The sequence below is a fragment of the Podarcis raffonei genome, chromosome 3, assembly GCF_027172205.1.
Source record: "Podarcis raffonei isolate rPodRaf1 chromosome 3, rPodRaf1.pri, whole genome shotgun sequence".
NCBI classification, from domain to species: Eukaryota; Metazoa; Chordata; class Lepidosauria; order Squamata; family Lacertidae; genus Podarcis; species Podarcis raffonei.
The window spans coordinates 67,659,437-67,682,517 of NC_070604.1; the positions used below are offsets into that span (position 1 = coordinate 67,659,437).

At 39.7% G+C, this 23,081-nt stretch overlaps 1 protein-coding gene across 2 annotated transcripts; it reads right to left on the bottom strand.

Annotated features, from left to right (window-relative positions):
• Positions 1-4,745: 4,745 nt before the first annotated feature.
• Positions 4,746-22,465, bottom strand: LATS1 (large tumor suppressor kinase 1). 2 transcript variants are annotated; one of them, XM_053382145.1, is made up of 8 exons: positions 22,255-22,465; positions 17,215-17,692; positions 14,457-14,607; positions 11,465-12,939; positions 7,493-8,075; positions 6,973-7,155; positions 6,049-6,155; positions 4,746-5,920 (listed from the first exon to the last, which is right to left on the bottom strand). In XM_053382145.1, exons 2-8 carry the CDS (start codon positions 17,563-17,565, stop codon positions 5,414-5,416), a joined length of 3,357 nt encoding a protein of 1,118 aa, XP_053238120.1. In that variant the 5' UTR covers positions 17,566-17,692; positions 22,255-22,465; the 3' UTR covers positions 4,746-5,413. The 2 variants fall into 2 exon arrangements, with proteins under 2 accessions (XP_053238120.1, XP_053238119.1); XM_053382144.1 differs by having other exon boundaries at positions 21,899-22,465.
• Positions 22,466-23,081: the final 616 nt, after the last annotated feature.

A 23,081-nucleotide genomic window follows, 5' to 3' on the forward strand; every position in this document is an offset into this window, starting at 1 on the left:
ACAACTGGGGGCAAAATCTTAACTCCTGGATGCTCATGTCAAATGGTAGTGGGATGGTGTGCAGGCCTATCAGCTGATGAAGAGCACCACTGGTGGGGGTGCGTGTACCAGTGGCTCCAAGTTCTGTGAGGGCAGGTGTGAAGATACTGCTGCTGGTACCCAGAGAAGCCCCCTCCCCCAAACCCCCAGGACATTAGAGGCATTGGAGCTCCGAGATCCAAAGACCCGTAGGTCCCTGACAGCTATACAAGCCTAATGCTAGTGCAAGGGAAAATGTATGAAAACCACCCTTCACCCATGTGGCAGAGTTTTGGATGAGCTGATGGATCCATCCGTGTGTTGCTCCCTGTTAAGGATTTGAATTGCTCTGTGAGCCAGGTAATCATGGCCAGTATAAACAAATACAGCGTAACATCTGAATGAACAGGATTTCAATATCTCCATTCAACAAAGAGGAGGAAGACCAAACCAACACTTTTTATCAATATAAACTTATATTTGATTAGCAGCTTATTCATTGAATTTAAATTGTATTACCTCAGCAAATGGTACATTAGAGAAAACCGATTTAAAAAGTGGAAAGAGATCCATAAGACACTCAAGGAATTTAATGGATTACCAAATAGTTATTACATGCAGAAATATGTAAAGATGATTGTTACACTGTCCGTCAAGGCACTTCTCTCACACTACAGAATTTTCTTAATAAAAGTGTAATGTTTACCAGCAGTGTTTACAATACAAAAGGAATATATACAAAATGCAATATAAAAGTAAACTTGAATAGTGCCTTTCACTGGAGGGTATAGTAAGGCATTTTAAAGTTTTACTATCAGATGTTTACCCAAATATACCATTGCTTTCCTTTGGCTGCATTACAGCAAATACTAATGTCTTGTTTAAAATACCAGAGATCTACAGCCAAAAATTAACAGGTACTTTGGGTAACAGCAGCAGCATCTATGAACCCACTCACACTGCATTCTCTAGCAGATGTACAATATCAACAAAATCCAAAAAAAACTGGTTCTCCATCACAGCTTTGCATACTGCAACAACAGATTTTTTTTTAAGTCTCCAAAAAAGAGAGAAAAGTTTTAGTCAAACATTCTGCAGGGTTGGTTACGAATAAGGTAGAAAAGAATCAGCAAGAGGGCCCGCCCAAGGAAAGAATGTAAGCAAATAGTACAACCGTATTTACAATACAATTACATGATTATAGAACATTTTATATAAATACAGGTCATATGTGTATGTGGAAAAGCAAAGCAATGACATTTTTAACGTTTTAACTGAAAAGTTTATTTAGAAACCAAGTGTGGAACAAGTTTATGTTTTCTCTCTCTCTTTTGTTCAGTCCCGTCACAAACTTTTTTGTTGAAAATACTACAAAACTAAAAAAATAGAATTTCTTCTACGAAGAAAAATGTAAATTGTGCAGTCTATAAAATATTCGAAATTCACACCAGAGACTATTTTGAAAAAAGTATGAGAAAATCTACACATGGACACAAGGCAACTATAACATCACAATTGCTTATGAGCATATCTTCTGTTTTTCCAAGGGCACAACTTGGTAATAAAGACACACAAACTGATGAAGTACATTGGTAATAAAAACTGATGCTACAATAAATCCAGCCTGACTACTGATAAATAATAGGTCCACCAAGACTATAAGTCACAAAGAGTGGGAAAGCATGACATTCTGTTTATATGAGGACTCACACAAACACCAGTTATCCTAATTTAGCACTCTCCTTCCCCAAGAAAAAGTAGCATTTGTAGGAATGTTTTGGATGGACAGTAGGAAACAAATGAGGCAGAATATTATTTTTATAATGTTCCAAAATGCAGTGTCACACATCACATTCCTAATTTCTCTGCATATAAATATTAACAAGCTTAATTAAAATAATTAATTTGGGGTCTACATTTGTGAATGTTACATCAACACTCCTTAGCTGAAAACAGTAATGGGCAAAATTTAGAAAACTTAACAGGCCTTATTTGTGCACCTAAAACTTTTGATATGTTAACATTTGGATTATTATTATGGTTAATTTTTATTTATCACTTGCCCTTCAACCTAAGGTCTCAGGGTGGGTCACAACAATTTAGAATACAACTCTGTAGTTTGTTGTAAACTTTTTAATGACAAAAGTAGGGTAGGTTCTACAAATATACATCTCAAGTGTCAAAGGCCTGGATAAAGAGGTGTTATCTTCAGCATTCTTCAAAAACTTTGTAGTGAGGGTCCCAGACACACCTCTGTGGGGTGGGAGTTCCAGTTTAGGGGCTGCCACCAAGAATGCCCTCTCTAAGCCTCTAAGCCAAAGTTCTTGGGGGCAACAAAACTATAAAGAGAGGCCTCCTCTGCCGATCTTAACACCTGAGAGGGTCTGCAGGGAAGGAGATGGTCCTTCAGGTATATGAGGCCTAAGTAGTTTAGGGCTTTAAAGGTAAACAGTAAAGGACCCCTGGATGGTTAAGTCCAGTGAAAGGTGACTATGGGGTGCGGCACTCATCTCGCTTCAGGCCAAGGGAGCTGGCGTTTGTCCACAGACAGCTTTCCGGGTCATGTGGCCAGCAGGACTAAACCACTTCTGGTGCAACGCAACACCGTGATGGAAGCACCATTTACTTTAAACACTAACATGAACACCTTAAACTGGGCCCAGAAATGAACAGACAACCAATGCAGCTGTTTAAGAAAAGGGATTATATGATTGAAAATGGAATCCCAGCCAGTAATCCTGATCAACTGAGCTTTCTAAGTTATCTTTAAGGGCAGACCAATGGAGAGTGCATTGCAATGATCCAATTGGGAAGTTGCCAGGGTCTGGAATACGGTGACCAAATCATTTATTTTCCAAATGGTGCATAGCTGGAAAAAGACACTCATAGCCACTAAGGCTACCTGAAACTTCAGTTGAATCCAGAACCCCTAAGCTATGGACCTGCTGCTCCTAGGACAGGGTAACCTCTTCCAAAACAGGCCATCTCCTGGACTTGAGAACTCGGGATACATAAGATCTCTGTTTTCTCTATGAGTTTAGATGATGAATATTCTGTTTTGAAACTGAGAAAGCAAGTTCACATATGTACTTAACTGTAGATAGCAGTTTAAATTTATCTGGCTTTAGCCAGGAATATATTATATTTTATTGCAGGACAAAAAACAATAACTTGCCAGTTTAACTGGAACTCCGATCAATAATAAACAAGGGACAACCTTCAAAATCCTCTTTAAAATAGGACTTTTTTATTTTTACAAAAAACACACCTCAAAAGTTACAATAACTGTACACTGCATCCTATATAATGCTAAAGTTAGACATTCCAAGGTCTGATTCACACTTCAGCTTCAAACACAGAACTTATGTTTTGTAGTGTAGGGGAGCAAGACAAGACTATCTGGCCACCCACAGAACTTTTCAAAAGATTGTCTAGTTAAGACTAAAAGCTATATACCAGGTAAGGGAGGGTGCATGAATTGGTTTTTTTACACCCATCATATGTAGGACCCACACAAGGTAAATTCTAAACCAGAATGTTAAATGATAAAGGTGTTGGGGCAATTGTTTTTCTTGAAGACAGATATCTATATGCATTTTGCAGTAGCCTATACTCCATGAGTATTACTGTTTTTAATAGAGAAATATTAAACATGCCTATTGCTCAAGAGGTAAGCAGGCCAGAGAATGGTCTAAAGGCACAAGATCTGGTTCTAATGCTGAAAGCAAGCAGCCCTGACCATGTTATCCTATATAGGCACAAGATTATCTAGAAGATTCTTATGAGCCATTTATGTCATTATCAGAGGAAAAGCAAGGAATCATAATAAATAATAAATTAACTCATTGCAAAAGAATAAGCACTAGTCAGGGAAGGAGATTCTTCAGAGCACATCACATTATTTTTCACAACCAGAGAGATATATACATATTCTTAAGTAGTTGTATGACTACTACAGGATGTTGAATCTGCTAATTCTTCAAGGGTGGAAAGGCTAGCATATGGGTTTGAAAGGGTAACTATTTGTGCATCTCTGTGTTAGAGAGCAGGATGTTTAGAATGATCTGTGCAGGGGGGAACTGCTTTCTAAATAAATCAAGCAAGCAAAATTGTATGATCTGCCGTTTTTCCTTTAGTTTCCTTTAGCTCTGGGATGAAGAACTATTTACCTTCTACAGTTACCTGCAACAGCAGCATGTGCCCTCTATGCAGGAAGCAAGAAATATCTTCAAGCCAACATGTACCATGGAAACCAGGACTTAGCATGTTATCCTTGGAATGATGAAACAAGAGGCTGCAACTTCAAAGGTATCCCAGAAGCAGTCTACTGGAGAGATAAAATTATACCTAATCCCCAGTAAACAGGATTACTAGTTCAGTTCAAATTAGTTAATGAATCTGGGAGTAAGGAACTGAACCACCTGTTTCAAAACAAGCCCTTTGGTTTGAAATGATACAGCACAAGGACAGTAATAATGGAACTGCAGGGAACCTGGTTATGGCGTTTCTTACAGGGATAGGATAAGCATTCATAGTAAGTATGTATCACAGGACCTCAAGTGTTTTCAGTCTTTTCCAATGCAGGATGAGATCAACCAGCAAAGACATTTTATGATAGGCCAGTATCACTCTACACACACACACCCCGCCTCAATTTTATGTTATGGCACCACAAAGCCAGTAATGCTTCACAAAACAATCAAACAAAATTAAAATAATTACTAATATGTGGACATCATCATTTATTGTCAGAAGAAACACAAACATTCCTATGCATGTTTACTCAGAAGTCAGTCCCACTACATTCTCAACAGTTTACTTCTAAATGGGTTTCGGATTATAATCCTATGCTTCTTTGTTCCAAACCCACAACCCCCACAGAGTGCCAGAAAATCCCTACTAGTTTACTCTCTGCAGTCTCATCTAGAGTGAGAATTTGATAAATAGTCAGGAAAAACAACTATCAGTTTAGTAAGTACATGGTATTAATGATATTTGGTCAAGCTAAGGCAATTTTAAAAAATGAAAAATTAAGGGAGGAAAATAAATGTATGTGGTCTATATACAAATAGACAAGTATCTAATTTCCTAAAGAAATTACAGTTTCCTAATCTGAATACTTTACAAAGGTGTAACTATTTATTTTACAATTTATTTTTCCTAACATTACTGTTTCCTATATTCCTCTTTAACAATGCTGGAAAAAATGAATGCTTGAAAAAGGACTTCTGTGTTTATAGGGAGAAAAGAAAGACAGGAAAAACCACTAGATCAACAATGATCATGCATCCTTTTTCTCCACCCCAAGTGCGCAGAAAACCAGCTTTCCAATTGTTTTTCAGGTTCTCTTGTAGCATACATCTTGGAAATCCCAAAGAATGGTTTAAGTCCTCCACTAAATATAAACTAGATCATGATTTTGGGCCTCTCTTCTGGTCCTCTCCTCATCTTCATCTGATTCTGACTCCAATCTATGACAATTACTGTATTCATATTCAATAGGCTTGGGATAGCTGTAAGGGTAACCATTGTCATCAAAAAACCTTCGAAATGTAAATTCATAAAAAGCATGTTCAGGATGTTTGCCATTTTTATACCACCCATTAAGTGTGTCATTTACATTCCCTTCCTTATCCTCACTCCATAATTTATCTGGGTCAATTGGATCAAAATTTGATGTGTCTGTGGGATGCGTAATTTTAGGGATGTAGGAAGCAGGTTGCTGCCGCAGATCACTTGAAAAATCAATAGATTTAAAAAACGGATGTGCTTTTATCTCATCTGCACCATTCTTGCCTAAGCGGTCTTCTGGCCCACGGCAGAGCTTAATAATAAGGTCAGATGCCTCTGGCGTTAGTTTTGCTTGCAGTGGAATGTGCAGTGATGTTTTCCAATTGATAACCTTTAGATTAAAAACACAAACAAGTGCAACAAAATTAGAAGACTGTTTCAGTAATAAAACACCTAACCTCACCAATAAGTGAAGAAACACTTCTGAAACACATTCGAAAGTAGATTTTCCTCAGATACCTTCATCTGTGTTTCCAATGGTGTTTGTGCCAGAAAGGGAGGTTGTCCAACAAGCATTTCAAAGAGAATCACCCCAACACTCCACCAGTCACACAGCTGTGTATATCCTGAAACAAAAGAAAACTCAGTAATTCAGTATTTCAATAAAAATTCTAGATTTAATTTGAGAATACACCAGCTATTTTTTTTTCATTTCATTTTTTTCCATCATGTTTTTCAATTTTCTACTGCATGTACCGGTAACTTTATTTTCAGGTCTTAAAAATGGGCTGATGGTTAGTGATGCTTTTGCATGTGGCACTTTAATGTGTATGCAGTTTGGCTTGATTCAATTTCAGAAATGTTGCTATATTCAATGCTTATATAAATTATTGATGAAATGTTATTGAACATAATTTGTTTTGTGGAAAGGCAGCATACAAACAGAAGTCTAATGTAGCAGGACTGTTAAAAGCCAGGAGCTCTATCACACGTAGCACAATAATACAAAATTTAAGATCATAAAGTGTCACAGTACAGTCCTATTACAATGTTACCTGTATGATAAAAACATTTTGAAAAAAATGGTAGGCTCACCAAACAGGGGAAAACCTTCATTGTTCATGTTTGCATTTGTAGTTGAAATGAGAAGCTACCTTAAAAATAGGTGCTTTTTCTATCCAGGTGTACTTTACCACAAGCGGAGGAATCTATACAATGTTGAATAACTGTAATCTTCCCCTATTAGGATGAAGAGTTCTTCACATTGATACACTATGTTGTGTTACAAAATATAGCACCATAAATTGTCATTTGTATCACCGTATACAGTCCTGTATTATAGCGGTGCTTCCTTATTATACCAGTTTGCGTTTTTGGGTAATCATTTTCAGAAACAAGCACCAAATTACTTTGCCAAGGAAAGGAACAACAGGAAACATTTACCTGTCCGCAGCAATACTTCTGGTGCAATATAATTTGGTGTCCCAACTAATGAGTGTGCCAGACAGCGCTGGTGCTGACGTGCTGCTCTACGTTCAAGTGGCTTCAGCCTGTCTCCACATCTACAGCTTGCTGGATCTCCCCATTCATTACTGAAATCCATGCTGTCCTGACGTGGGTGGTCACCTGCAACAGAAAACATTTTGCAAACCAATAGAAGCAATTGTGAAGGGGGTGACTGGAAAGCAAAATCTTGCTCATCTTTGCTGTAAATATATTTAAAATGATGTCATTTCACAATAGTCATTAATATTTTTTGAAGTGGGACAAGATTACAAAAGACATCTAATATTATATAATGGGTGATTGAGACTATCTCTGCTTTGATAATGACTTCACAAAATGTTATGGTGCTCAATCAGGCAGCAATGCGGAAAACCTGCCAGTAAATACAAGTAAACGCTGCTACTATATATGCTAATATGCAGTAACAAAATGCCATTATTGCAAACATTTCTCTTACCACTCTGGTAGTATTTGGAATCATGTGTCCACCGAAAGCCAGTACAAAGCCCAAAGTCAGTCAATTTGATGTGGCCATCACGATCTATCAGAATATTATCTGGTTTTATGTCCCTATGAATGAATCCCATCTTATGGACACTTTCAACTGCGCAGATCAGTTCTGCTATGTAGAACCGGGCCATATTTTCTGGGAAGACCCCCATTCGAATTAACAGACTCATCATATCTCCTCCTGGAATATAGTCCATAACGAAGTACAAATTGTCTTTATCTTGGAATGAATAGTACAAACGAACTACCCACTCATTATCAGCTTCTGCAAGAATATCCCGTTCAGCTTTAACATGAGCAACCTGATTCCGAAGTAACACATCCTTTTTACGTAGAGTTTTTGTTGCATATAAGGCATTTGTATCCACCTTTCTTGCTAAGCACACCTCTCCAAATGCCCCAATTCCAAGGGTCTTAATCTTAACAAACATTGATTTATCCATTTTTGCCCGTTTCAGACGGATGTAGTTAGATTCCTTTTGGCATAACATTTTCCTCATTTGATCCTGGGCTTCTTGGGATAACCCAACCTATGCAACAAACATGAAATTTGACAAGTGAAAAAAATGAAGAATTGCTCATGGAAAATGTCTACAAACTCAGGTTTAGGACAAGCAAAGCACCAGTCCTTAAATAGGGAATAATGCCTCCATTTTTATTGTTTTAATTTCTGTATTGCAATATGTTAGGAGTCAATGAAAACACTTCAGAACAAATATGACACAAAATGTAGTATTCAGGGATGGTTAAAAGGAGTGATTATAACAAAGCCATACACTAAGAGCCATGCACAATGAGGCTCAGGATTTAAGGACAATTGGTTTGATGAGGGTCTTGACTGATGAAAATAGGCAAGCTGAACACAACATTCTGTTACTGCTAAGAGTTTGGGGGAGAGGATGGCTATGACTACTTTCCTTCATAGAAATGTTCTTAATAGTCAGCTAAAGCCAGATCTCATTCACATTTCTTCTATTTACATGACAAGAAAAGTAGTCGTCTCCTGTCAGGATTCAAATCTTACTAAAGAAACTGCACTATTTCTTCCCATGTGACTTTCTACCCTTCACTGTTAAAGGACTCAATTTATAATTGTGTTGAACACAATCTTTAGAAGAAAAGGAGGGTGGAAAGTTATACAAATAAGTGTCTGGCAAAATAAGTAATGAAAGTACTAAATAAACCAGCCACTTTTAAGTATACAGAATTAAGTAAAATACAAAAGTATAATTGCATCATTATCCCTGTGCTACTGCAGACCATAAATAATTTTATAAAACAGGAAAAGGAAGGAAGATTAGTAATCTGATATAAATACATTCAAGTACGGTGAAAGAATACATGCTTAATTCAAATGCAAGTAAGCATGCAGGGTCCCTAAGAAAGAGTCCATGCTATTCTGTAAATGCAACACTTGTCTCCAAAATATTACTTGCCTACCCAGTAACGAAGGGTAGAGATGTCAGGAAAGGTTCCAACACCTTAATAGTTAAATCAGCTGTTAGTGAAAGTGAAAAGGAAAGAGACTAAGAATGAACATGTAGAAAAAGCAAGAACTGGAATTTGATTTACACATCAGTTAGCTTACTATTACATAAAGATACAATTTAACAGGGATATTTTTTGAAAACAAAACTGCACTTCTAAAGAATGTCACAGAAGCAGAGAAAGGTGGTTCACCCTTGATTCCAGTGAAAGTGTAAACTAGAAATTAATAACATGCAGCTGAAATTCCAATGCTTATTTTTAACACAGGTAATAAAGGCAATTCCACTGCTTTGTCAAAATATATCTGTCTGTAACAAATCAAAAGAACTCACAACTGATTAAAACAGTTCCTTCCTACGTCACATAATTTTGGAGCGTATACAGTTGTTGTTTTCTTTCAAAGAGGCCTTTTACATTCCATCAAATAGCTTAACATAAAATTAGCAAGATTAAGGAAAACCCTTATATCTTGTTAGCCTGTATTCATCACAGGATTTATTAAATCTCTCAGTCTACTGAGTCACTTACTTCTAGGCCCATGTCTGCCACAAAAAATAGCTGCAAAGCTCAGATTCAGAAGGAATGGTCCTAGCAGAATCAGTGTTGCTAGAGTTTGGGGAAAATAATACTTAATCTCTTTGGCACATTCCTAGGGAAGCTGCCTGCTTCTGACTACAGTTGTGTATATTCTTGGTTGGGCACATATAAATAAGTTTCCGACTTCCCCATTCCCAACTCTCATGGCATCAACAATTTGTTTCTCTTCTGAGCAATAAAGTTGAAAGTCGGCATACTGCATTTTTAGATCACTTGTTTCTACCCATTTTCCAGTGCTTCCTGATTGCATGCATTCCTTTTATAGTTTCTTGAATGCACCAACTTGGCTTCAGCAGACATAAGGAGATAGGTTCTTTTTTTGACCAAGAATCCTGTTTTCAAAAAGTAAGGTAGGCCTTTCCTACAAAGGTATAGACAATGGCTAGAGAGCTTCAAGCTCTCCTGTGATTCCAGCCTGATACCCTGACTAGAGCAGCATTATTGCTGATTGTTAGAAGAGCTTTCGATTTTTCAGGGTTCCCCCCCTGCAAATGAGATTCCTTCCATTAGGACAGGCTTCCTCAACCTCGGCAGCTCCAGATGTTTTGCGACTACAATTCCCATCATCCCGGACGACTGGTCCTGCTAGCTAGGGATCATGGGAGTTGTAGGTCAAAAAATATCTGGAGGGCCGAGGTTGAAGAAGTCTGCATTAGGATCTTTAAGCCATTCTTATTAGAATTCTCTTGTGCTTGAAACAAAGCTAATTGCTTGGACAAAGCTAATTGCTACATCTCACATCAGAACTTGATGCTTACTGCTTACATAAAGAGATATGTAACAACACCTGTGGTCTGAGGCTGGATTCTACCACTACTACAGTAAAGAGAGAAACAGAGTGAACAACAAAAATCCATAGGACAAAACAGTATCCTGGAAATGCTGCCCTGGGACTTTAATTGAAGGTGAAAGTATAAATTCTGCAAATATATTCTGGAACTGAATTTGAGATTGTACAGATACAGGCTTGGATCTTAGGCTCAGAGTCATTTCTGGTAGTCAAACAGCAACTCAGGATCAAAGCCATTTATCTGCTAGGTATAATATTTAATTATTTATTTATAGTTTTCAAAAGAGAGTAAATGTAGAACTATAACAAATGCTGCATTCCTACAGAGCTAGACTATCATCAACTGCGCACATGGAAGAGGTAAGTTAGTAGCATATGTCACAAACGCCTGCTATGGAAATGACCAAAAAACCTGAAACAGCTCCTTGCAGGAGCTTAAGTATATTTTGCTCATGCAACATTACTTCAGAAACAATTTTTTATAACTTTTCTTCCTAGACACAAAATACCCAACACATCTACCTTGATACTGTTGCATGATATAATACATATAAGGGAAGCAACTCAGATTCAACAATTATCTAAGTATGAATTTGGGGGGGCTGTGGCAAATGATAGTATTGCATCTAACAGTAATGGCTGATGTGGTACGCTAGAGCCACAGACTTGTCCTTCAGAAACCAACTCTGCTGCAGCTTACCTGGATGTCATTGGACTGGAGTGTCAAAAAGTCAATCTGGTACTCCCATTGGTGCATTCATGGAGCCCCAACCTTGCTGATGCTCCACCCAAGCACTGCCCTGGTAAGCTGCAGCACGGGTGCTGCCAGGAAGATGGCTCCACAGTTCTAACCCATCACACCAGCTGCTCCTGGCATTTGGGTATGAAAGATCTCAGATTCAGAGTGTTTGGCCATGAGTAAATCACTGAAGGTCAGCCTAGTTCACCTCAGAGATTTGACACAATGATACAATCAGAAGGCTTGAAAAATATTCCGCACAGAAGCAACACGGAAATAGGAATTAAATAATTAAAAGGCTTTACCCGCATCATTTCATTTTCCAGTTGTTTCTTACGATGGAGTCGCTGCTGGTGAGATTTCAGTATGTTTTCGACATGCTGCTCCATAAAGAACTTAAAAGCCTGAGGAGAATAGCTCTGAATGCGGGACTCCCTTCTTTCTTCATCTCTTTTGTTTTTCCTAACAGGGACTGGTGAAGTTGTTATTTGCTTCTTTTCTCTATCCATTCCCTCGCTGTTCTCATTCTTTTCACTTTCTTCTTCTTTAGGGAAACTGGGCTGATCCTCTTTGCCAGGCTTTGCAACAGACTCGTAAGAAGTGACAGGTGGATTTGGGTGTAATAAATGCTTTGGGTACGGTGGTGGAGGACCTTGATATGTTGGAGCCTCTGGCGCAGGTGACAGGACTGCCATATTTGTACATGGTCCCTCAGAAAAGGAGATGGGTTGGACAGCCTGCATTGGTTGTGACATCCAAGAAGGGTGAGTAGGAGCTAAGGCAGTTTGCAGCTCTGGTTTCAGTACACGCATGCTTTTTACTGGCTGCTGTATAGGAGCTGGAGTAACAGCAGTTACTGTGGTGGCAGAAGTCTGTGAATTGGTAGCATGGCTTTGTCTGCTTCCAAGAGGGTTATTGAAGGAATTTGACCTTACTGGAATATTCGGTTGCCAAGTTGGAATTTCGTGCCCAGAGGACGACTGGGGCCAGGATGTTGGGATTCCAGGAACATTTATATTGTACAGCTCCATATTGTGGCTGTTTCTGTTTGGAACCATCATAGACTGAGGAATGTTCCCGTTAGGATATGATGGGGCTGCAGAGCCTCCTGCTTGCATTTGCAAAGGTGTGGGGCTTTGCTGGCTTGCCGGAGACATGGGGTAAGGTGGTGGTGGTTGACGATTCGCTGAGTTACCAGGCACAATATTCTGATGAACAATATAATCAGTCTGACAATTGCCATTTTGCATTCCAGCCCTTCCAGATGAAAAACTAAATTTATTGTTAACTGAACTTTGCATGATTATTGGTTGCCTGCCAACAGGAACAGAATTAATACCTCTTTGTCCCTGTGTGGAAGGATTCATCGATGATGGATTTATAGGTTGCGGAGGATAGCCATCTTGCCATGCCCCTGGTGGCACTGGAGAAATGCGAGAGATCATATATTCCATGCTACCAGAATACCGTTTTGTCTGAGAATTTGTTTCCCAGGAAGGAGGAGGTGGAGTTGTTCCTCGGGGAGGTGGAGGAGGAGGGGTTACACTCCTTACTTGAGGTGGAGGTGGCGGATTTGCTCTTTGTCCATTACCAGGATGAGCCTGAGCAAATCCTGTTATTCCAGAGCCAGACAAGGGTCTGCCTCCATCAGGCTGAGAAATGGGATTCTCGGAATGAAATGCCAGGCCATCTACCAATGCAGGACCATGTCTCTGAGGCACCAAGGATTCTTTAGAACCTTTCCAGCTCTGCCTGCGGTTGACTGACTGCTGCACTCCCCCTATTTGTTTTAAAAAGAAAACAACAGTATGCTTTTTATTACACAGTGCACTGTTATTTCAGAACAGGAATTTCATAGGATTAATAAATGTGATGTTTCATGGAAACAGAAGCAAAGTTCAAATATAACTTTGAAAAAACAATATGAATGATTCATTTGAGTTTAAAAACATTAATTTAAAAGAACTTACTTCTAGGAATAAGGGGCATGAATTCAAATATATGCACAGAAAAAGACTGGAAGATCCTAAAGGGTTTATACCCTCAGGCATGCTTTTCCCAACCAATTTTTTATTTTTAAAAGTTAAGTTTATTTTCCCTCTCTTGGTTGTTTTGTTGGGAGGCATTGTCCATTTTTTTAGGGGGTATTGCCTACTTTGTTTGTTTTATTTCTTATTTGAGGAATTAAGAGACCTGTCTGGGGTGGGGAGGACTCGAAACATCACAGGTGTTTCTTCTGTGAAATGGATATTTTGTGTAACTACATATTACAAACAACTGCATGTAACTGAGCCCAAACAGATTTTTTCCCCAAAAGGAAAGCAGCAACAGGAGGACACTATTTTTTCTATCCAGCTATTTATTTGCACCAAATTATTCCTATGCTCAAGAGGCTTTTCTCTCTTTTCTGGTTAATTTCTGAGTATGATAGGACAAAGAAACTTGTGGAACTCCACAAGAAAGTCTCTGGGGGAAGGAGGCATTTGATTTTCAGCACAGACATGGCAGGTGGAGAATGGACTAAGCATCCCTCCCTCTTTCACTCTGAACACTCCTTTCCTGAGGCAGCTTTTCATTTTTTTAAAAAAGGGCTAGTTATGCACATTGGAATATAGTATGTTAAGTGACCCATTGCTGTAAAACTTGGTCCAGATCTCTATGTATTGCCTTTCTCTGGCTATACCCAGTTCTCCAGATGCCAACCCAAAGGTGGGAGAGAAATGGGGCTGGAGCTAGCCAGATGAGATGAGGAAGCATTCTCAATTTACTTCCCTGGGGCTTCCTGGTGTATTGAGTTAGAATGAAAGCAATAGCAAAAAGACACACGCACCCTGTTTCAACAGGCCTTTAATTAAATATCCACTTCAGAAGTTAAATAACACCATCTCCATCCAACCCGATGTCAAAATGAACTGAATACACAAAATTAATTGAGCTGCAGTAGTTTGCTGTAAGATTGTGTAACACTGAACATAAAATTTTATAGCATATATAAATGAAAATGCTACTTTTTAAAAAGTCTTGTCTTTATTGTTTGGATGTTGAACTTCCAAAGCTTATCTCTCTGTCCTCTGCCACAAGATTTCCAATCATGGCGGAAGTGGCCAATTTCATTTCTTGTTTCCAAGGCCATATATTAGAAATGGTTTAGTCATGCTAGCCACATTATCCAGAAATTTATCTGTGGACAAACGCCGGCTCCCTTGGCCTGAAGCAAGATGAGCGCCACACCCCATAGTTGCCTTTGACTGGACTTAACCATCCAGCGGTACTTTACCTTTTTTTCTTTACACCTACCTGGTGGTTTTGTGCCAGCGTTAACAGGTCTAGCTGCTGCCGCTGCCATTTGTTCTCGCCGAGAATCTTGGTAGCTCATTTTACTTATGAATTCAATTGCTGCTTCTATACTGCGGCTGTTGGTTTGTCTTAGAGCTTGTACAACCATATCCTATTTGGGGAGTGGGAGGAGAAAGGGTTTAAAATAAAACCTCCAATAACTCACAACAAAAAAGGGTGGAAGGAACACATTCAAACCTTTAATGCATCATGATGATGACTAGATTAAGATCTAGATTTCAGTTCCCCAAATGTGGCCTAATTTGCATACTATGCAAAGTATTTGCTAATTATGCAAATCATGTGGGCAGTTGGGAAAGGATGTATCAACCCTCTCCTGCTGGTATCTCCCTCCAAATTACACGTTCCAGATGGCAGGGCTTCTTATATACTTTTCCATGGAGAATATAATTGAAGGCTCAAAGACTAAATAAAAATTCAATATATTGTAAGAATTTTAAGACTGCAATCCTTTTCTGGGAGTAAGCCCCAATGGACACAATGAGTCCACTTCTGTACAGTATATGATTGAACTTACAGTTTAAGTTATTATCAACTCTCTTGGAAAGGCTGATGTATTCTTTGCAATCTATCCTTTTTCTTATGCACGGAAGTGCCTTACTATATTTCTATCTAGCTTGGTGCTTCTTTTTTTGTCACTGCTTAAGACTTTTAAATGACATTTTATCTAACTCCAATACCGATAACACTGTGAAGTTGAAAATGCAATACTATCCTATTCAGAAGTAAGTTCCATTAAATTCAATTTGGCTTACTTTCAATAAGCAGGTACAGGATTGTAGCCTTAGGCTTCTTAGTGCATAGTGTTGTACAATTAGCTATTAAACTTGAGGAAAACTTCCCCCAAGCTCTATTAGAATTTAACATTTATTCTTCCTGGTACAATGTATTTTAAGGTTGAGGATTAGCAGTGTGGGAGAAAGTGTGATGCGGGATTAGGAGGAAAGAGTGAGTGTGGGGATTAGACTGATGGCCGGGTGGGATCAAAAGCACACTGAGCTGCTTCTTTCTCTCTCTTTAGAATACATAAGAGAGTGGTCTTAAAGAAAAACTCAAGGCAGACAAAAAAAAGAGAGTGAAGGGGGAAAGGTAAAGAGCTAATGTCTGAGCTGTCTCCTGACGCGTCAGAAGACTGAGGGAAGGTGCTCTCCTTTAGAGGGTAGTTGTGCCTGATTTCAATAGCTCACTTTCTGGAATAAACAGGAGCAGCAACCCAACTGAGGATATATTTATCCACCAAATCCATTCCTGCCACCCAGACAAAGGGATGCTTCCCAGCTGCAAGGGAGTGGGAAAGAAAACAGAGGGAAAACTCTCCCTTACATCATGCAGTAAGTTTGTCAATTCAGTGATGTATGTTGCAGGCAGCAGAAATAGCTGCAAGGGGATATCCTGCCACTTTCCCTTGAAATTCCTACTCCCTAGCTCATTACATATTCCTTTCACCAGTGGCAACAAAAAAGCACTGGGTGTGAGAGGAAGTAAAGCAAGAGGTGAAGACTATGAGAAGACAAATAAAAGATAGATAAGAAGATAGATAGATAAAGAAGAGGTTTAAGAAAAGGAAGTGACAGGTTAAACTGTCTCTGATAAGGAACCCAATGAAGGTAATTGAAACAACAACAAATACAGTGGCCAAAATGAACTAAATTGGCAGCAGAGTTAAAAGGATGGAAGAGACCAGAGGAAGCTGAGAAGAGGAAAGGTATAAAGCTATAAATTAATAATTATTACTACACCAGTGCCTTGGCAGTGGAAGAAGACAACAAAAAATACATCTTAGTTATATTAATGTTTGAACAATTTTTTTGAAACAGCTTGAATAAAGAGAGGAATCAAAAACAACTTTAACATAAAAGAGAAGAATGATGCGAAGTAAAAGAAAATAAATATAGTGTACGTTGAGAAGTAGAAAAGACCAATAGCCCAGTTTGGGAAACTTTAAGAGAAAGCGAATGGAAACACATCTAGCCAGAAATAGCAAAAACTCAAGCAGAGTTATCAGAAATGGAAATAAATATAGAAGTGAAGCTGCAGGTTCAGCATAAAACAAAATAACAGGATTGTGAGGAAAGAGATAAAGAGAAAATGATCCAAAGCAGATGATTGACAGACTCCAGAGAAGAGAGAAATATGGGAAAGGGACTTCCTCTGGTAAGCAAGTTAGGAATGCAGCCTCAAAAACAAGATGCATCTTAAAAGTATACAAGTTACACTGAAAGAGTTGGGTACTTGGGCTGATTTGTTGCAACATCTAAAGCACTTGAATTTTATGCACTAATGAAATCCCAAAAATAATAAAATACAAGAAATAGAAAACACAAAAAGAGCAACAGTGTATAAAATAATCATCTCATTAACATTACTTATGGTATTAACTTTAATCAAATAAGAGGTTGCTAGCAATCTGAAATGCTTGTGGAAAAGACCTGAACCACAATCAATAAAGAAAAACAAATCCTTTTGAAAACCAATAGAACTAACTAGAAAGCCAAAGTTATACATTGTATTTTGGACTGAATTCTAGACAGGAACATTAAGCTTATACTAGGAATGTGCATAGGAAGCAGCAAAATATTACCAGCAACACTGTTTTCTGAGTCCCCAATAACAAATTACAAGCAAAACATTCACAATGATTTCATATGGCTTTTGCACTATCATTAATATAAGTAACCACTTAAATTTGTTATTTTACCTCATCAAATCCAGCAGCTTGTAGATCTTGTAACATCTGCCGATTAACTTCTGATGTTCCTCTTGTTGAAGAACTTGTTTCATTTGCAAAGGGAAGCAGAGAATTCCGAATTTCTTGTAATGCTTTATGGTAGGTCACAAATTTAGGGGGATTTCGACCCTGTCTGGGATCATCAGTTGATATTTTACCCACATTTTGCTCAACTTTTGCAGCTTCAGAGGGCTTAGGCAAATTTCTAAGGCTTTCTCGTATTTCTTGCAACATTTGCCGGCTGCTACCAGTGTAATTACTGGCAGGAAAAGTTTTAGGCCTCATTTGTCTATAACCTTCTGGCTTCTCACTTCTCTTCATGAAACTGTATAACCTCTAACGAAGATTCACCTTCAATATATTCAACAAGTTGTATGGCAACTTCAAAATTGACGGTTGACCTTGATTCCAGGAGGATAACCATTCATTCAAACCTAGGTCAGCCAACCTAAATAAATAAATGAATGTCATTGTTATAACATTTTCTAATTGTTGTTTTCCTGCCAACAGCAAAATCCTATGCATGCTTAGTAAAAAATAACTCCTGCTGGGATCATTTGGTTTTACTCTCAATTAAGCGTGCATAGGATTGCAGCCAGAGTTTTATTTACATGTTTGTTTCCAAATGATTTGATCTGACAGCTTTAGCAAAATGCTTTATTCTTTATTACCTAGACTGAATTGAGGGAAGCAGGCATGGAGAGACTCTATAAAGAAGACACAACTTCAAAGATATGCATGTATAACTCACCCAACATAAGTGTTCTGTGTGCTGTCAAAGACTAGGGATACTGCTCGCATTGTCTGCAGACTCTCAAAACAAACTAACCAAGTCCAAGACTATTATGCAAAAAAATTCAGACCTCTTTTTGCAAGAAGTCATTTCTGTTGGAGAAAATTAAATGTATGTCTAGTTTGTGGAGAAAGAAATATTTTAAACTGCTTTTAAAATGGGGGTGGGGTGTCCCTGAAATGCACTTTTAGAAAAGCTTTGTTGGAGGTATACTTTCAGTAGCAGTAGTCCATTTTTCCCCTCTGAAAATTTTAAGTGAAGCTAACTCATCTGGTGCACATCTGGATTTATAAAACACAACATAACTACCATTTTCTCTGCTCTACAATAGGCTTTTGCAACTGCTTTGTTGAGTTTTACACTCTCTGAAATGGACAAGTATGTTATTGGTCTCTGAGCCTTACCAATCCTCAGTGAAATGGATACTTGAAACTTTTATTCCTATTGCAAATTTAATGAAAGTTCATTTTGATACCCAGATCAGGCTCCAAAACTGGATTTTCCATTCCTAGGTAAGTTACAGCTACTGAAAATCTGCTTCTCCTTGCAGCTGTAAAGGCACAATAATCCAGTGCGGAAAAGATGGTAATTCTACTTGTCCCCCAAGGCATCTTTCTAGACTAGCAGCAGGATTACCAACTTTATTTTCCTGCTTCCGTCAGTTTAGCAGTAGCCTGATATGAAAAGCAGGGTTTCTATGAAGGCTGTACTCCAATGCACTTAGGAATAAGGCCACTTCTAAGTACACTGGCTGGAAACTGCTTTCCCCACAATTGATATAGCCATGTTATGAAGAGCTTCACCTGTTTACTTTCAGCATGTTAAGCTACTGTCAAAGGCACAGGAATGCAATTCAATATACACTACTTTGGGAGCCAGTCATATTCCATTCAATAAGTAATCATGCATTGGATTGAGCTGCATGTGGTAAAATAACTGTTCCTGAAGGTAACATTTTGCTGGTTCCTCTATAGGAATGATGTAGTGTCACTATGTAATGACTAATTATATTTCTGAAGTAGGACATAGTCAAGATTACTAACACAATCTTACTCAGAAGTCCCACTTTGTTCAATGAGGTTTACCCTAAAATAAGTGTGTCTCACAAAACTGTAGTATTTCCCCTATCTTTAGTTCCATCTCGATGTACCTGGCCCCACCTCCCAATAGCTGCCCTATCCTCTGTCCCCCTAGTCACCTCTGGGGAGCTAAGGGAGCAAAGGAAGGGGAGTCCCATGGCATACACAGAAATCTGCTGCACAATCAGGCAGACATCACTGGATGTTGTCCTATATATTTGCTTTCAATGAAGGATGTTCAAGGTAGTGCTAAGAACATAGGCCATCAATCCAGTTAAAATACTGCAAAGATAGTAGGTGCACAAGAGGCAAAGACCTGTAGTACTATCCACTCACCTTTTAAAAAGGACTACCTACTTAAAGTCTGCATTTTCAACAAAATGATCTACTTCCCACTTAAGTCAATGGAAAATCAAACTTTGATTTCAATGAGCCTGAACAGTCCTCAATGGAAAAAAAGAACAGCTTCTAAAGTTTTTGTCCACAGTTTACCAATGGCACATTTAGTTCCACATTTCAAATGAGGTGTGGGCTTAAAAAACCCACCAAAGTATCAGCTACACTGCAATTTGCTTTTGAAGCATAGTACTTTCAAATGCAGTAGTGTAAGAATGTGGGAGCCACACCTGTAATAAAGAAAGAAGGAAATCCTACTGGGATGGCCAATATGAAAATACCTCTTTGAATAGGAATCAACTAGAAATGCTCAACACTATATGTGCACTAAAATATTACATGTTGTATTAACTTATTTTTTAAAAGCTGATAGGAATTGGCTTGTGTCCCTTCTGTTTTCTTTCAATATATTAAAGTTTAAAACTATTTTTCTCTTCCTGCTAAATATCACTAAAGGTAAAGGTAAAAGGACCCCTGACCATGAGGTCCAGTCGCAGACAACTCTGGGGTTGTGGCGCTCATCTTGCTTTATTGGCTGAGGGAGCTGGCGTTTGTCCGCAGACAGCTTCCAGGGCATGTGGCCAGCATGACTAAGCTGCTTCTGGCGAACCAGAGCAGCGCATGGAAACGCCGTTTACCTTCCCACCGGAGCGGTACCTATTTATCTACTTGCACTTTGATGTGCTTTTGAACTGCCAGGTTGGTAGGAGCAGGGACCAAGCAACGGGAGCTCACCCCGTCGCGGGCATTTGAACTGTCAACCTTCTGATCGGCAAGTCCCAGGCTCTGTGGTTTAACACACAGCGCCACCCGCGTCCATCACTAGTCATGTTTTAATTCACAAAGAGCTGGATTCAGACCTGCCATGTTACAAATGAAAAGGCTTCTCTAATGGAAATGTGTTGATTAAAGGAAGCTGCTGCTCTGCAAACTGAACATTCTCGCAGGTAGAATGGAGGGATGGGAGATGCAGTATTTGCTGATTCCACTTATCGAGTCCCGAGTGCCAAGTTATTGTATTAAAATTTGAATTCCATATAATTTTAAAGAAATACTTCAGTATCTAGCACAGCACATTACAATTGCTAAACAAATAGAAAATCATTAAGTGGTCAGCCAAGACATTCAGCAATTTTCAGGTGGTCCAGGAGATAACAAGTTTGGGAACCACTACCTTAGATCACAAACACACTTGGGAGTACGCCCAATTTAAATAAATTAAACTTGAATAAACATGTGTAAGATCAAGCTGTTAGGAGACCTATAACAATGAAGCAAAAGTCCAATAGCTCATAAATGCCAATGCAATACTATAAACCAGGGGTCAGCAAACCTTTTCAGGTCCATTGTCCCTCAGACCTTGTGGGGGGCCGGACTATATTTGGGGGTGTTGGAATATGAACAAATTCCTATGCCTCACAAATAACCCAGAGATGCATTTTAAATAAAAGGACACATTCTAATCATGTAAAAACATGCTGATTCCCAGACCATCCGGGGGCTGGATTTAGAAGGTGATTGGGCCATATCCGGCCCCCGGGCCTTAATTTGCCTACCCATGCTATAAACTATGAGGACAAAAGACACAGCTAACTTTTATAACTGTTAATACCTACAATCATTATGTCTCAAAAACACCACATTGAGGCACACTTTTAAAACAAAAGAAAATAAAGCACAATAATCTTTTCATTCCTCCCCCCTTAAGTAAAATTTATATATCTGAGGTTCTGTGTTTTTTGTTTACAATATTCCCTCTCTCCACCCTGGGCTCAATATAGTAAGCCATCTAGGCAAAGGTTTGCCTGTTTTATTATTTGTATAGCATACAGCAGAATGTTAAGCACCTAATATTTAATAATGACAATCAATACCAAAATACTTTGAAGTGGAGCTGTGGTTTAAAGAGAAAAAAACTCCAACTGCAGGTTTTTCTTCACAATTAGGCTATTTATGACTATAGATCAGTTCAACTCAAACTTGTACCTAAGCAAAGTACTATACAGTACTGTAAACCAGAAAAAGAAAAGGCTATCAGCATCATATCAGTTAGATAATGTTCTCTGTTAAGTGATTTGATCTTGCAGATTAATCTCAGATTCACATTGGTGTTATACTTTGAACAGACATTCTTTTTCATCTAATCATTATTCCAAGCAGTAAGATGAAACATAAAAAAAATTATAATACAGATCTGGCTGTGGAGAAATAGTAGGCAGGTTTCCAAACAATTTTGATCTGCCCTTGGAGAATGTTAACTACTACCCTTCTTTAATTATCATTTTTTAAAAAACCAGTCAGCAAGATAGAGAGATCTGACAGGAAAACAAAATACCAAATGGAGAAATAAAAGAGAACAGCTACTTCGTTAAGACGTTGCACTTACTTCTCGTCAGCACGGCATGAAAAAGTGGGGAACGGATGGAGAGCAGGAAATAAATAAGGTGGCTGCAAGCGGGTGTCTAAGGTTGAATGGGACGGATGGTCTAACAAGGAACGCCCACAACACCAAAAAGGCCAGAAACCTGCCTGAGAGAAGCTGTACGGAGACGGAGGAATGCGGGGGGAGGAAGGAGGTGAGACGCTCACCACGCCAGGGAGGCAGCGACGTTCTTGCCGTGGCAGCGAAGGACCCGTTATAACACCCCAGGCCAAGGCGTGCGGTGCGCAGGGCCTTCCCCATTAACTAGCCACCGAGTTTTCTTCCCTGAGGCGGAACTACAGCCAAGCCTTCCTACCCACCTGCCTGAGGGAGAAGGAGGAGGAGGAGGAGACGGCAGCGCCTCAAGGCGAGCGATTCCCAGAGGGGCGGGAGCGGCGCGTCTCTGCAGCGGCCAGCAAGGCTTCGGTCGCCGGTGCTGATGGCAGCAGTTGCTCGTCCCCTCCCCCCTGCAATATCTCCCACCCACCCCCTTTTTTCCGGGGTTCAGTTCCGGGCCGCCATTTTGTCGGAGGGCCTGTCGCCCAAGGTTCCCGGATGTAAAACCTTTTCCCGTCTTCCTTTGCGTGTTTCGCCGGCTTTTGGCCTCCTCCTCCTCTTCTCCCCTCGCTTTGGAATGCGAGGAGTCAGAAGCCTCCGCCTTCTTGGGGGGGGGGCGAGGCGGGTGATGCAACTGGCGAGGGAAGCTGGGCCAGGCGAGCAGTGGGGAGAAGGCAGGCGCGTGCCTCTCTCGCAGTGCCTGTGAACTGCTGCTGCTTCTAGGAGAGGCTGCTGCGGGTAGACGGCTCCCTCTCACCGAAGGAGCAGCAGCAGCAGCCTCAGTCTCCGCTTGCTTCTGCCAGGGAGGAGCACGCAGCGCAAGCGAGGGAAAGCGGCTGCTCAGCCGGGCGAGCAAGCCGGGCCAAACAGTAGGGCCTGGGCAATGATATGAGCGTGCCGCTGAGAGAGCGAGAGATGACTGCGGCAGCTGTTTCTTGCAACTAGTTTCGTTGCTCGGTTGCCGGCGAGCAGTAGGTGGCTGCAAGGAACAGCTGCAGTCTCTATTCATGGGTCACTTTCCTCGCCTGCTCTCGATGTCGAGGGGAGCGGATTGCGCCCATTGGGTGGAACTAAGTAATAATAATAATAA